At 40.4% G+C, this 15,805-nt stretch overlaps 1 protein-coding gene across 4 annotated transcripts; it reads right to left on the bottom strand.

Moving 5' to 3' along the window:
• Window positions 1-1,545: 1,545 nt before the first annotated feature.
• Window positions 1,546-15,235, bottom strand: tnnt3a (troponin T type 3a (skeletal, fast)). Of its 4 annotated transcripts, XM_037108299.1 has the most exons (14): window positions 15,153-15,224; window positions 13,359-13,401; window positions 13,236-13,249; window positions 12,638-12,646; window positions 11,969-12,127; window positions 9,133-9,151; window positions 8,946-8,991; window positions 8,734-8,850; window positions 8,562-8,639; window positions 7,686-7,799; window positions 6,656-6,768; window positions 6,267-6,357; window positions 5,590-5,630; window positions 1,546-1,937 (listed from the first exon to the last, which is right to left on the bottom strand). In XM_037108299.1, the coding sequence occupies exons 2-14, from the start codon at window positions 13,376-13,378 to the stop codon at window positions 1,901-1,903; spliced, it is 858 nt and encodes a 285-aa protein (XP_036964194.1). In that variant the 5' UTR covers window positions 13,379-13,401; window positions 15,153-15,224; the 3' UTR covers window positions 1,546-1,900. The 4 variants fall into 4 exon arrangements, with proteins under 4 accessions (XP_036964194.1, XP_036964195.1, XP_036964196.1 ...); XM_037108300.1 differs by lacking the exon at window positions 12,638-12,646 and having other exon boundaries at window positions 15,153-15,235; XM_037108301.1 differs by lacking the exon at window positions 11,969-12,127 and having other exon boundaries at window positions 15,153-15,226.
• Between the last annotated feature and the right edge of the window lie 570 nt (window positions 15,236-15,805).

Here is a 15,805-nt window from a genome sequence, read left to right on the forward strand (position 1 = left end):
CAGCAGGAGATGTGGACTCACTTCAGCTGGTGGCGAACAGTTGCAGCTTGCAGAGCTCGGCGAGGTGCAGCTCTGAAGAAGGTCACATTCACCTGGTCCGGTCCGGTCCGGTCCATAATCATGTTTCAATACGTTAAAACAAACAGCAGAGGGGCATCAGCTCCAAGTTCTGCAGGTTAAATCACTGTTTTTATCAAAGGAGTTTGGTGGATCTGAAGATTCAGCAGCTTCAGGTCTCAGTCTGTCATCCAAAGTCAGCTGCTGTGTCCTGAAACAAAACAAGTCCTCCACTCAGGTGTTCTCAATCAAACCCCACACCTGTTTCCTGCTCCATCCACCAGACTGAGAATATCTGTGACACGGGTCATTCTGTGGAAGAGTCCACTTTTCTGTCAGACTTTACAGAAAAATTATGCCTAAAAACACATTTTATTTTCATGCTTTATGATTAAACAGGTTATTAGAACAACCACTACCTGTCGGGTCAGAACTTCTTGTTCTTATAGAAGGAAAGTCGCTCGTTTAGAGCTCAAAATATGTTTCTACCATTTAATGTAAACATTATCAAATATATGATAGAAATTGTATAAAAAAACGAAAATATCAAAATCATATAGAATATATGATGAAGGTAATCGTGCCCTGGAGACTCTGTTACAATGTGACCATGAGTCTTTTATTTTGAAATATAAATCATTTTACTTCCTTTGACCTGTTTTCCTGCAGGTCCTGGTTCAGTCGACTGTCTCATCTCGTTAAAATTACAGATTACATTCATGTATGAAGCTTTTTAAGGATGTGATTTAGCAAGTTTTACATGATTAACAATGTGTGGCTTGATGCCCTGTAGCAGCCATTTTGTGCCGGTGTCACCTTCCTCATAAACGGGTCAGAAAAACATAAGAGGTCATTATGTTTTTAATTCTGTGTGTTCATGGAGTCAAAGAGTTCTGAAATATTAAAATAAAAGAAGAGTTACGGGTCAGTTCTCAGACATTTTGCTGTGAGAACAGTCGACATTTCTGCAGAACGAGACAAAGATCGACTGACTCAAACCTCCGAGAAGACAAACGATCACATCACAAATCGACCAGGAAGTGACAGCCTTTAAACTTTGAAACTTGAGTCACTTGTTTCCTGTTTCTAGAGTTTTTTTGCAGTATTTTTGATCCCTGTTCTTCTTCTTCTTTCCTTTTCCATCAGCACTCTTTTAATTTTACTTCACTTGCTGCACCAAATAAAATATATATTGAATATTTGACATTTTCATTTATGTTGTACTGTCTGTTTCTATATACGTGTATAAAAATATGTTACTGGATATATTTTTATTCTGTTCTATGTGTGTAGCTTGATAACTTTTGTTTCATTGTGCAGCTCTGTGTTGTAAAATGAACCTTGAAGCCTTGAACAAAATAAAAATACACAACTTTGTGGTTATTATTTGGTCTCTGGGGAAAACCTTGATCCTCGTTATCCTGCTCCGACTAAAAATCTGATTCAACTCTGCAGTTAGAAAACCGTGTTGAACAAACGACTTTAAAATTACATGGCTACAAACACTGAACTTTATTGACTTCTGAAGAAGAACAGATCTACAGACATGGCTTGAAGAGTCACACTTTATTTACAAAAATACTGAGAACCAAACAGTGGAGGGCGAGGAAGCGAGATGGCGAGCAAGATTTCGTAGGCTTTTTCTTTTTTTTTATTCCTATTGAGCAGCAGCTAAAGGCTCCTGGTTGCATGTTTCAAGACGTGGGTTGATAACCGCAAAGTAGACCTCAGCATGACTGGCTTCTTTCGAGCTACGACCTTCGCCACAGTGTGCGTTGTTTCATCAGGCGTGTGTCCGAGACGATCGCAGTTTGGTTTCTGAGCAGCGGCGGGGCGAGGTGATCTACTTTCTGCGGCGAGCGGCGGCGCCCTTCTTGCTGCTGTAATACGAAAAACACACAACAAGATGGAAACACGTCAGAACAGGAAAGTCACACATTCAGGAGGTTTTGCATCTTTTTGTAAGCACTCGATTAGCATGTCTGCTAGCATATCGCCTGAAATCCAGTCAGAAAATTGACTTTTGCAGAAGATAAACTGTTAAATATAAACATGGACGAAAATCACCACTGAGTTTGAAATGTTGTAAATGTTGTATGTCTGCTTTTATCTCAGACTTTTGCTAATGAAATGCTAACTATCACAGAAAGCAGCCGACATTGAAACTTATTCCTCTTGTTCAAAAACTTTTTAGCATCAAATAAATGTTAAGACGATGAATTCTTCATTTAACAGTTATTGTAAATTGATCTCATCGTCAGGAAACCTTTGAGTGGCTAACTCAAGGAAAATGCCAATCAACTGATGAGCATTTTCCTGAAATTTAGAGAGTAATTGAACTATCAAAAAGCCTCTGATGAGGTTTTGGAATAATGTTGAGAGTGCTTGTGATAAACAGAGGCTGCTGCTTTTACCAAAATAATCATAGAAAGAAAATAAGTTAATTAATCTAAACATTTTCTGGGATTTCTGGTCGACATGCTAAGCAGCAAAATATTGCAAAACGTCAACAACATCAGATGTCTCTCAACATGTTGAAGACAGAAACTTCAAACTCGTGCAGCACTTACCTTCACATCTCCACAGGCTCTAACAGGAAGTGAACACCGTTACAGATATCGACTCTCACGCACAGTGAAATAACCGTGTCAGTACGAAGAGAAGAACCCCGACCGTCACACTGAAAAAGGATGCACTGCTCTACATTGTATCTGTACTTTTTAACAACAGGATATAATCAGATTTGTTTGTGTCTTCCATTAGTTTATATTTTTGCTGAGGGCAGCTCTGTTAGCCTGGAGGCTGGCTAACAGAAGTAATGTCATATTCTGGTTGTCCGGATGGTTTTATTGCTACAGTCATACTTTATTTTGAAGGTTTTTTCATCCTTTTTCAGAAAACACTGGAGAACTTTCCTTAAAACGTGACACAAATAAACAAACTGATAAAAGATATTGTGTAAAAATATTTACTTTGGTAAAAGTAAATATCTACACGTGTGAAAAAATCTTTATACCACAAATCAGACAATTATCTGATCTGATATTCAGCATTTTTCTGATTATCAGAATAAGTTTAATTATTTTTTCATCCGATTGCATCGGGCTTTCAGTCTGAAGCAGCATGTAATCTGCAAAGTAATTAGTAACTAAATTAATCAAATAAATGTAGTGGAGTAAAAGAATGATATAAATTCTAAATGCAGCTTGTGGAAGTTTAAAGTCACAGAAAATAGAAAAAAGTGAAGTATGAGTGCTGCATAAGTTGTGTAAATGTACTAAGTTACGTTCTATCACTGCTGTTAGCTGTAGACTGTTTAGTTTAGTAGCTATGCTAGTTGGTTAGCCACCGTGCTAAACTTTCAAAATGGTATCGGTCTTTTAAATAAACAAAACGTTTAACTGTTTCCTGAAGATTTATTATTTGAATGATTAAAACTTAACTGAAGAATTTATTTATTACAAATTGTTCACGTTAAGGTGAAAGAGGTCGATCTCTACCTGAACCGCCGACCTGCTTTCACCTGCAGTGTTAGTGAGGTTTGGTGTGTTTATGGCTTTTTGTCTCAACTAATTGACACAAAAAATGGACGACAGTATCTGAGAAAATCCTCACGCTGAAAATTTAGGAATGGAAATACTGAAAAGTTAAAGCTAAATCTTTTTTCCATCATGAAAAACCAAAACTTTCTCATTTGCAAGTAACCAAATCCAGCAGCTCGGTCAGTGGCCTAAATATGCAGCATCCAGTTAGAATTTCAAAATAAAGTGAGCTGACACATTATGACATCATGTTTGATGGACCATTATGAAGGTTTGGTGTGTAAAAACATCCAACTTTAGGTGTGTTTGTGAAGTAACTAGTAAATAAAGTCATCACATAAATGTAGTTGAGTAAAAAGTAGCAGAAAATGAGAATACTCAAGTAAAGTACAAGTAGTTCGACCCATCAAACAATGCAAACACCCTCTACCTCTGACTTTTCATGTTCTTTATACCGCAACAGATCTGTACAACTACAGTTACAGTTACATCCCTAAAATATTACTCAATTACAAGTAAAACTAATTGTATCCAAATGATACTTCAATAAAAGTAAGAAGTAGTTTCCTCAGATGCTGCTCAGAAGATTCGTTACTTTTTTAACCACTGATGTTTAATCCATTCAATCAAGTACCCATAAATTACTTCTTCACAGTTATCAGAGTAGTTGTAATTAATTACCACTGACCAAGCTGCTGTATCTGCTGCTTTGACCGGGTGAGTCGGCCCAACTGATCCACTGTTCTGTGCCATAAACTGACATCGACTGTCCTGAGCGGTTCTGACAGTCATGTCGGGCTGAGGGGAGGGTTCACGCAGACGATAGCTGGTGTGTCAGTGAACGCATCACGACGGTACTTACTGCTTCTGCAACTCATCGATGCGGTTCCTGAACGTGAGCACCTGAAAAGCGACACAGCAGCAGCTTTAACATGTTTACCTCGGAGGAGAAGGACTTCCTCTCTGCTCTCCTGAACCGGCTCCGTGGACTGAACGCTGCAGACTGAGGCATCATGGGAAACCATCCACGGGGGGTCACGCATATCATCAGTGTTTTACTTTAGTTTGACTTCAGTTGGATGTTTTTGACCTGATTTCTGTTATTTGTCAAATCAGGTGTTCTGTTATCAGTTAATCGTCCGATACAGGATAAACAACAGAAGAAGAAACACCTGTTGGTCTTATTAATCTGATGATTGTTGCGTTTCTGTCCCGATGTGGTTTCCCCCCCCAAAAAAGAAACGTGTTCACCTCTGAGAGATTCGCTCTGAAACCTCGACAGACGTCCACTTACCTGTCCGACCGCTCACTCACACACCTGACCGAAGCTCTGTGATGCTCAAACTGACATCCAGAGCCGGACAGGATGTGACGGAGCTCAACACCACCTGCACACCTGAGATCTGCTGACAGCTGAAGAGTTTGATCCATTAAAGTGACATCACTAATAAAAATATAACTTTGTTTAACCTCAGCATTTGAAGACAAGATGTTGTTGTTTAATTTAATAATTTAGCTTCTTAGTGTGACAGTAAATACAGTTAGGGCTTTATAAAAACACAAATTCATCTTATTAATAAAATACTGTGAAAATGTTATTTTTGACTGTCACGTTAGAGATCTTTAAGTTCACATTAACGACTAATTAAAGAGTTAAGAGAGAAAATCTTGATCCAGCAGAGATACAAAGATGGAGATAACTGAGTCATATTTGGTAATTAATATATAATTATTATAAATGTTTCTAATTAAAGCTGCGATGCCTTCTAAACTAATAAAAATAATTAATTTACCTCACATCTGAATCCTGAACTTGTCACTCTCAGAAACAAACTCTTCACTTCTTTCTGTCAGTCGTGTTTCGGTGGTGCGTCGTGTCCCCTCTCGGCCAGCAGGGCGGCGCTCTGCTTCTCTGACCTTCCTTCATGCTAACATGCAGCTAGCCTGAAGCTATCAGGCAAAAAATCTGCCCCTGCTCAGCTCTACTTACAATTTACTGAGCTCCTCAACTCTCTTACGCAGGGTTGTAACCTGGAGGGGGGAATGAAAGAGGACGACACGGAGGGTTCAGATCTGGAGACGCTCAGCAGGACGTCACCTCAGGACGCCAGCGTCAAAAACAACACATGGCTGCTATGGATTTATGGTTTCTTAATCTATAAAGTGTGTGTAATGTTCCTTTTATGTTTGAATTAGATAAATGTGTGTTAACTGTGGATTGATGTTAACTGTTCCAGGTACCTGAACCTTAACTGGAAGAAATCTAAACATGTTTTTCTCGGAGAAAAAGAAACCATAGTCGTCAGAAACTTAAAAACAAAATCCACCATAAACGACTGAAAGAAAATGTTAAGTCAGCCCTATAAAAACAAGCTGACAGAACCTGGAAATATCTAAAAATCATGACTTTATGAAAAAGTCAAGTTCATAATTCCCTCCTTGACAATCTTCTTCAGAACAAGACGTTTTAATTCACTAAGAATCTGTACCTGATGTTAAAAGTGTGTTAAGCTTTACAGGTTGCATTTTGTCATTTACATTGTGTGATACATTACAAACCTTTTCTTATTTCTAACAGCAAAATATATATTAAACAAAAGATATTTATCAAACAGAGAACTCGTCGTCTTCTCAGCTGTAAATGGTAAAACAGGGCCGGAGTCTCACCTCGTACTTCTGCCTCTTCAGTCTCTCCATGTGGTCGAACTTCTCAGACTCCAGCTGGACCATCCATTCATGCAGCTCGTTGATCTTGTCCCTGCAGGAGACACGAGAACGTGAGAACGTGAGAACGTGAGAACAGGAGAGGATCAGATACAGAAACACATCCTTCAAACATAATGAGGATGACAGTGTTTAAATATCTCATCGAGCTGACTGGAGTTTAGTTTCCTCTGATGCTACAAATCTTTGTTGTCCAACTTTCTTCGAGGTCCCTCTTAGATGGTTGAGACACAAAGTGCCCTTTTGTCATATCTATGTGTATGTGTGTGTGTGTATGCGTCTGTCCGTGTGTATGTGTGTGTCTGTCTGTGTGTATGTGTGTGGACTCGTACTTTAGCTTGTCCTCGTTCAGATGGTCGATGTTCAGCTGCTTGCGTCTGGCGGCCAGGATCTTCTTCTTCTTCTCTCTCTCAGTCTCTTTCTTGCCTCCTCTCTTCTGGTCGGCCTGTTCAGTGTTACCAAACAGCAGAATGTAACTAAGTACATTTACTTATCTACTCTACTACTCACGACATTTAGAGGCAAATATCATACTTTTACTCCACTATGTTTATTTAATATCAAATACTTTTACACTGGTGGAGACAATATCACATCTTTTGCTGAAGTAATAGCAGAGAATGTAACTAAGTATAAGTCAAGTAGTGAAAATAATTTGAATATTGACACGAGTTCTTGAGTATTTTCCCCTTTCTGGAGAAATATTGTACTTTTTACTTGAGCCCTTGTGAATAATGAGTACTTTTATCTCTGAAACTTTACTTATTTGAATTCAGTGGATTACGTTTAGACTGTGGCATTTATACTTTTACTTAAGTAAAGAAAAATATCATCAAGTTTAAAATACTCAATTCCTGTATTCCAAACTTTGAAATGTAAATGAACACATTTACTTGTAATGGAGTATTTTATGACTACATTATTTCTACTTTGAGTACTTATTCTGCCACTGAGTAAAAGTAGAAATACAACAGTTTACAAATATTCTGTTGCAAGTGAAAGTAATTCATTCCAAATATAGAAATAGTATATAAAAGTAAAGTATAAAGTCACCAGTGTTTAATTTTTATGTGTTCTGATTATTATTGATGCATTAACATGAAAACAGATATTTTAATTATTATTAAAGATTATATATTGTAGGCTCATTTGTGTAATTCAAATCTGTGAAGTATCTAGTTACAGTACAGCTGTCAGAGTAATATAGTGCAGTCGAACTATATATAGGAGCATAAAATGAAAATATTCAAGTGAAGTCCCTCAGAATTGTTTGTACAGGCTTGCTGTAATCTACTCAGTTACTTTACAGCACTTAGTTACTCATAGTGTGGAGAGTATTAGAGTATTAGTGTGAGTACTGACTCTCTGCAGGTGGCTGCTGTAGTTGGAGCCCATGCTGGACAGAGCCGACTTCTTCTTGGCATCCTCATCAGCCTTCTTCTTGGCGTCAGCCTCCTCCCTGATCCGCCTCTCCTCCTGGTTCACAACAAACACACCAGAGTGAGACCGCCGGGTCAGAACCACCACTCACTCTCCAGGACTCAACAGATAGTATATCTTTATTTTTTTAATACATATAACAGATGAGCTATTCATAGAGTCAGCAGACGCAAACTGACGGAAAATTTCAAAATATATCAAAAACAAAACAGAGAATATTTTAAAATGAGGATATACTGCAATGTATAAATTAATTTGTTGTATATCATTATTTTTTAGAAAGTTTAAATCATCACAGAATGTAGCTAAAGAAATGACACACTTGATACACTTGATAACAAACATCATGAATACACGATACAAATAAAGGTAATTAAACTGAACAGTTAATACTTGTTTCACTGCTTGATAAGACAATTATTTATCGAATGTTTATTGTAAAGTTACAACCGATCCTTTAAAATTCCTCAATAAATAGCTGATTTCATTATTTGTTAAATATTAACTAACATTTAACTCTAAACATGACATAATTTTTGATGTGTGGCCCAGAGAGGATACAAAATAAAATAAAAACAAATTAATACATCAAATTTATAAATAAGCATCTCCAGAAGCTTGTAATAACTTAAGCTTCAGCAGAGCTTCAACTTCAGTTTATAGTGCCCTCGAACAAATAAGTGTAATCTGATTACATACTGACATGAGAGATATAAATCAGCTCCATATCCTCTCAGAGAGGCTGATAAAGAGCTGATGTGTGACGTCACCAGAGGTCAAAGAATAAAAACCACGAACCTCACGTCTCGCCTGGCGCTCCTTCTCCTTCTCAGCACGGACCCTCTGCTGCTCGGCCCTCTCGGCACGACGCTTCTCCTGCAGGACGACAGGAAACACAGAGTCAAACACAGATGAGGAGTTTGAGACTCGCTTTGCATAAAAGCCTCGCTGGATCTGGCTGAAAACTCACAATCCTGTCCTTGAGGGCGATCAGCTCCTCCTCCTCCTTCTTCCTGCACTCAAAGTGGGCATCGATGAGGGCCTGCAGCTCAACCAGGTCCTTGTTCTGACGTTTCTTCTGGATGTCCTGCAGGCCACATGCACAGAAAACAACAAATCAGCCCAACAGAAACTCTCGACGTCAGCAGAAATCCTTTGCGTGGTCGCTTCAGGTCCGCTTACATCAAAGTCCACTTTCTCACCATCAGGGATCTTGGGAGCGCTGGGCCTACAGGAGACAGTGTTTGGTGTTGAGTTGTGCTGATTATCGTGTTTTCGTTCATGTTTTCTCTCTCTTTTTTTTTTTTTTTCTTTTTTGCCAAATGTCTCAGATGGAATGTGAACGGAAATCAGTTCGAAGGAAACTTACTTGAACTTTGGCTTCTCCTCTGCAGGTTAGGAAATGAAGAGGGGACAAGTACATGTCATCGGGTTAGAAACACTGCAGATTATTTCATTTCTCAGGCATCACATGGATTAAACTGCATGGTTTGGTCTACGTGACACATCAGATTCAGGTTAAAGATGTAGCCTTGTTTGAGTCAGGGTTAGGGCAACAGAAAAATACTAAAAGAGCAAAAGCTTGACTGAATCAGACACTTTTTTCGTCAGGAGATCGTCTGTGAGTGCAGCTACGGTAGATCTGAATGTGTTTTTATGAACAAAACATCAGTTTTCTTGTTTTTTCATTCGACTGAGACGTCACTTTCACTCAATGTGTGCCATGTTTTGTTGGCTTGACCCCCCAAAAAATGTTTATACAAGCAAGACAAAGTGAGTTTCCCCTTTTTCTTTCTTCAGTCTGAACCCAGATTCGGGCGGCTCCATGCCATGCAAGATGACGAGTCACATAGCAAGAGAGTAACGGTGGGGTCGCTGCGCAGTGAAGCACATGTTAGCATCTCATATTCTTTCACCCTTTTTCTCCTCTAGCACTCTGGATATATTTTTTTAAAAACACTCTTTCAATAAGCTTTTAAAATTGTGTGTTTTTTTTCCTTAAGAATTCAATGTCTCAGTGCCAATTGGGCAGCGCTCCTGGACTTTGCACGACAGATGAAATTTGGACAGACATTTTCTGTGAACAGCAGGCGTTCCCCCGAGAACAGACGTCAGACCTGGACCCTGGTGGTCCTCCCAAAACCAGAATGACAGATTTTTTTTTTGTTTTTGAAAGTTCTTTTGAAATCAACATACCTTCCTCTTCAACGGCCTCTGCATGCAGCAAGCATCCAAAACAAAAGCAGAATAAACAACAGCGTTAGCAAGCATCGAACTGTAACTATAAATACAGGGCAACTATGAAACTGTGGCACGAAGTGACACATATCGTAAATTCTCAAACAATCGCCGAGTCTCAATGTTTAAAGAAATAAGTTGTTTAAAAAGGTTTGATGCTGACCACATTTTCCCTGTTGGAGTTTTTCTTGATTATTCAATGTTCTTTGGTAAAAAAAAGGAAATATTGATCAGTGTTTCCCAAATTCTCAAAGCTTTTTGTATGTATACGTATCCATTTTGTGTTACGTCCACTGCACTACATTTCTGAGACCAAGATTGATCTTTCCACTCACAAATTGTTTTCATATTTCATTTCTAACTTTAGTTACTTGTTACTTTTAAGAATTTAAAGACCCCACTGTTGGCACTGAATGTTGGATTGAAGCCAACAAATAACATTTTTCATTATTAAAAGGAAAAAACAAAAATGACTAATAACAATAATCTGAAATGTGCATGTTAATATAACATAATATGTTCTTGAATTAAAATTTTTTGACTCAGACTGAGTTATTGATTGTCAAAATAGCCGCTGATTGCTTCAGTAGTTTATCACTAATCAATTAATCGACCTATCTTCCTTTATGTTATCTGCAATGAGAAATACAAATTTAACCTGAAGAGTGGAAGCAGTCAGGAAACACACTGCTCCAAAAAATATATGACGAAATAAAGTTTTCAAGGGTGGATTTAAAGCCAGTATTTGAGAATTTGACGATTGATGACATGAATTTGTAGAAGCCACAGTTTCACTTTCAAGCAGCTCAAAATAAAATCCTCTAACATTTAAATCTGCATTCACACGCCATCAGACACCTCGCAGACTTCTCAGCAAAGTGTGGAAGCTGGAGAGTCAGGGCAGATTTCAGCGCTTCTTTTAACTTTGAGTAAAGTTTCTGAATTAAATCAATTTCTACATTATGGCGTGTGAATGCAACACCAACTTTACCATTAGCAGGTTAGCATAATGGTGCAGTAAGCGTATTTAGAAAAAGATGAACCGTGAGACATCTTTTTCTCGTCTCTTTATCCAGTCAACATGTTTGTTTTCATGCCCAGCAGCACATGTTCTCCCCTTTTAACAGAAGCAGCTCCAGACATAAGATTGAATGTAATCTGATGTTTACCTTCGTTAAATCATCAAAAAACAAACATGTATGCCAAAGTATTAGCATTATATTAGCGCCCAGAATATGAATGGTACAGTAGAGTTAGACTGATAAAAGAGACCAAAAGACTTTTTCAGAAAGTAAATATTCTGTTTGCAAAAGAAAGTTTCTTCACTGTGAATGTTTGTGAAATTAATAAAGCAAATTGTTTTATACCTAAAGGTTATAGATGTACAATAAAAAGTAACGGATTTACCCTGCAGTGGCTGTATTGAAGCCTGCAGTAGCTATGCTAATATGTTAGCATTGAACACTGGAGTCATCAGAGAAGATTTTACTTTTATTACTTTATATTGAAATTGACAGAAACATTTAATTTGATAAATTAATGAAAGTCTGGTCTTCTGTCTGAGAATCTAACAGAACAGAATCCGACCCGGATGTCGGGCCGGATGTTGGTTCTTTGTATCAGCCTAAAACATGAGCTTCAGTGCAAAAATACTCAAATATTAGTCGTAACGTAACTGTAAAATATTTATGAAGGATCATTTTCAACATATCGACATATGTTTAAATGTTTACAGTAAATATAAAACAGTTATCACGTCCCAGCTTTGGACCCTTTGAGTGCTACGTAAATGGGCCATCTTGGACTTAGAGGTGAAAGGAAGGTAGCGTTAGCATTAGCAGACATGGTGAACATGTGTGCGGATCTGGATTAGTTGGGTCTGTCTGGCTTGGCCATAGCCCGCGGAGCGCACCTGTTGCCTGGGGAAAGGATGATAGAATACCCCCTCCCCCCTCCATGCCACATACCTTCAGGCTCAGGCTCAGGCTCTGGCTCTGGTTCTGGTTCTGGCTCTGGTTCTACCACTGGTTCTGGTTCTGGCTCTGGCTCTGGTTCTGGTTCTGGCTCTGGCTCAGGGGCCGCCTCAGGGGCCACCTCTACTTCCTCTACTACCTCCTCTTCTACAGCTACACAACATGCAACGAGTCACCGGGGGAGAGGAAGGGCGGTGAGAGGGTTAATGGAAGCAGGAGAAATGGAACAGGGGAAGAGGTGAGTGGATGAAAGGGGGGAGACATGAGGAGGTTCATGAGGGGGCAGTTCGGGGGGAAACTGCCACCGGATGGTGCTAAAGCAGGTGAGAAAGCAAGCGGTTACAGGAGGGAAAAGGTCGGTCATTGATGGTCAGTCATTGATGGATGAAATGCGATTGAGTCCTGGAATACCTGCACTGCACCGCCGAGTGGTGGAAGACAGAAAGAGACAAAATCTATCCTGACGTAATCTCCTCTGTTTTAACCTGTGTCTTTCTCATATACCTTGAAAAAATGTTAGTGTCAATCAGCATGCCACAAAGTAAGAGAATGGAAGTGAGAGCACACGTCTTTTTTGTTTGTTTGTTTGTTTTTTAAAGGTGACTGACAAATTAGTATCAATGACATGAGATTTATCATCGGAGTCCGCAGGCTGCGTCTTACCATCGTATTCTTCACGTCCGTCCGAGAAAGAAAGGAGCAGAAGAACATTATCAAAAGATCCCGTTTGTACCCATTTTTGACAGAATACAAAATGTGGGTACACTGGGGATCCATGCTAAGCATACACAACACGGTCCTCCTGGGCTGAGCAGAGCCGGACTCTTCAGGTTCTGGCTTCTGTTCAGCTCAGGACGACTGCTCAGTTGCAGATTGTTCATGCAAAGCTGCAGGACCTGTTGCCATCAGGTCAGTGCAAAATGTGCGAGATGTATAGATTTTGGGTTTCACGCAGCATGTTTGACACTGTCCTGATGCCAACTCTGGTGCCTGCAACCATGCCGCAGCGGGAGGATAATACAAATGTGCAGATTTGCTTGAAAGAGAGAGCATTATTGCACAACTTGAACCTGGAGGAGTCAAGCCAAACCTGCAAACGAACAAATTTTGTCCAGTGCAAATAACTCTCTACAGGGATGGAAAATCAGTTAGGCAAGGTTCAGAAAATAATTCTGGGCTTCAGCATGGAGCTCCGGACTGTACCTAGACCCAATGTAAAGGGGTGTTATGTTTATTGTATTATGAAAATGATGCTACTTACCCTCGACCTGATCACTGCAAGAGAAGAGAGAGAAAATCCGATTCAGACTTAAAGCACATCACCTGAAGAAGATTCATGCCAGAAAGTTGTTTTAATCTGTGGATGAAACGTGAGTGGACTTACACTTCCTCAGTGTCAGACATGGTGAGAGTGGACTTGTGGCAACCTGGAGGCGAGAGAGAAGAGAGGAACCTCAAGTCAGTGTGCAGAGGAGCGACTGAGCAGCCTGCTGTATTTATAGCTCAGGATTAAGTTGCAGATGTCTTAAATATCTTGTGACGACCCCACCCGACACTCAGACAACACCTGCTCGCCTGCACATATTTCAACACCACCTCAGAAAATTTTAAAATTCTTTTCGGGTAATGATTTAATTTCTAAAGTTTTATGTGCTCATGTTTTTTGCTTTTGTTTGAAGGGGTTCTGGTTTAAAAACTGTCGATCCAAACATCTTCAGTTTTATAATTAGCATCAGACTTTGGGCTGAAATTCAATCCTCGCTTCTGAATCTGCTTCTCTGATGATAAACGAGAAGGCAGCCAGAGTTAGATTTATGCCAAGTGGGGTGTTTTTTAAACCAGTGAGAGAGGAGATGCATGTCTCTGTTGGAGGAATAAAAAGAATCCACCGGGGCAAAAGGTCGACCTCCTGAACTTTCCCATCACTCTGCATCCATGTGGCATCCCAAGACTTTTTATTTTATCTTTAGAAACAGCTTCTAGCAAATTCTGTCACATCTCAAATCCCTCTCGGTCCGGTTGTGATTGTAAAAATTCCAGACCGGAGGCGATCAAACACCCTTCAATGATAAACACACATGACCTGAATTAATTCATGATTGAATTTAGATGTAGGATTAGTTGCTCATCAGCTTCGTTAGCGTGAGGCCACCATGAAGGCGTCCCGACTTCACAACTATTTCCATCAAGACAGCTGCACAGGTCCCAGATCCGGTTTCCTAAACTTGAAGATTGGGTTCCTTTTCCTGGACCAACACCCATAATTCCACCTTCATCTCCTTATCTGGCTGTTTCGCCCTCACATGGTTCCTTCAATCATCTTCCTGAGGCTCCCTGCTGACTGCAGACACTTTGCTCAGGAATTAAAATTAACCCTGAGGGGGAGCCGTGAAGGTTAGAGGTCGACCGCTAGGCTTCCTTCTGCCTGTAAATTAGTTTTCGCCAACATGTGATTTAACTCTCCACTTTTAGATGATTCCTTTGCATCCAGTCTGGAGGCTCTTGGCTCCTGTTCAGGATGTTAAAGTGATTATCCTCTTTAATGTAAACACATGCCGCGCCTATTCACAGCTTCACTAATGGACACTGAACTCAAACGTCTGAGCTAAAGACAACCTGGGATCCAGAAAGTCACGTCAACGTCCCCTGACTGAAATGATCAGAAGCAACCAGCAGCTTCATGTCCACTGTTCTCTTGATGTTACATAACTCGCTAGTCATCTTCTGTCTCCTGAAGCGGAAAGCTGCTTCGAAGGCTTTAAGCCATCTGTAAATCCCTCAGGTATGAACGTCCGCTGGGTCTCTGGACTCGGACCAAGCCGGCACAAAAACAACAACAGAGGCCTTTTAAGAAAACACCAGAACTTCACACCTTCATATTTTAACCTCAGCTGAAGGTTTTTACAAGCTCAACACAAGAAAACCACTCATCAAGCACACAAACTACAACTGAGCTCAAAGACCAAAGCGTCAAATTCTCTGGACTCCACATGGAGGCCCGGGTCCTCTGATCCGAACACAACCACCCCTGACCTCAGCTGCAGCATCTACTGGTCGTGGCAGTGATTTTTAACACGTGTGGCCTCAGCTGTCCACAGTCTGGGTTGATGTTTGGGGACATTGCACTTGAGCCTTTCTCTCTAGCACTCACACACTCACTCTCTCCCCTCTTCCTTACCTCAGAAAAGCTGAAAGAAGCGAGCTCCCTGCTGGCCGAGACAGGCTGTAAGGTTCTGCAAACTTACCGCGCTGATTATGTCCTTCTGTTATAGTGACACACGATCCGCTCGGCCTCCCCATTGGCCGAGGAGTCGGCCCGGAGGCGAGGCCGGGCAGGGTCAGCGACTTGGGCGCCCCCCCTCCTCCCACTGTTGGCACTCAATAAGGAGATGGAAGGGTTGAATGCTAAGGAGGGAAGCTCAAGTTTGGAGAAGGGGGCAGCCAAGACGCCCCCCAGGTTGCTATTCTGGGGGCAGCTGCATTAGGCAAGCAAATTTCATCTGAGGGTGAGAGGAGAGCTGGACGACAGGGAAGCGAGCCAGGTGTCCCTGGACCTCTTACAGAAGTCTGGGACACATAATCATAATGTACAGCTTGGTCAGAGGAGGACAAGGTCCCGAATAATCTGTTGATCCAACATGTTAATCCAACTCGTTGATGCATCCGCTGCTTTGAGTCTGAACGTCAGCGAGAAGGGCGGAATAATCAGAGTTAAACTAGATCCAAGAACAAACAAATTCTGCAGACTAAAACCAAGAACATCAACATTCATTTCAAATTCATGCAAAATGTTTGTTTTGTTGTTTGTTGTGTTGAAGATTCTGGAAGAAG

The sequence above is a fragment of the Acanthopagrus latus genome, chromosome 8, assembly GCF_904848185.1.
Source record: "Acanthopagrus latus isolate v.2019 chromosome 8, fAcaLat1.1, whole genome shotgun sequence".
Classification (NCBI taxonomy): domain Eukaryota; kingdom Metazoa; phylum Chordata; class Actinopteri; order Spariformes; family Sparidae; genus Acanthopagrus; species Acanthopagrus latus.

Excerpts from the sequence above, each read along its gene's own strand:
- tnnt3a (XM_037108299.1), bottom strand. The coding sequence starts at position 13,378 with ATGTCTGACACTGAGGAAGT. Across the intron at positions 8,851-8,945 it reads GTGAGAAAGTGGACTTTGAT|GACATCCAGAAGAAACGTCA; the intron begins GTAAGCGGACCT and ends TGTGGCCTGCAG. Across the intron at positions 8,640-8,733 it reads TCGCCCTCAAGGACAGGATT|GAGAAGCGTCGTGCCGAGAG; the intron begins GTGAGTTTTCAG and ends GTCGTCCTGCAG.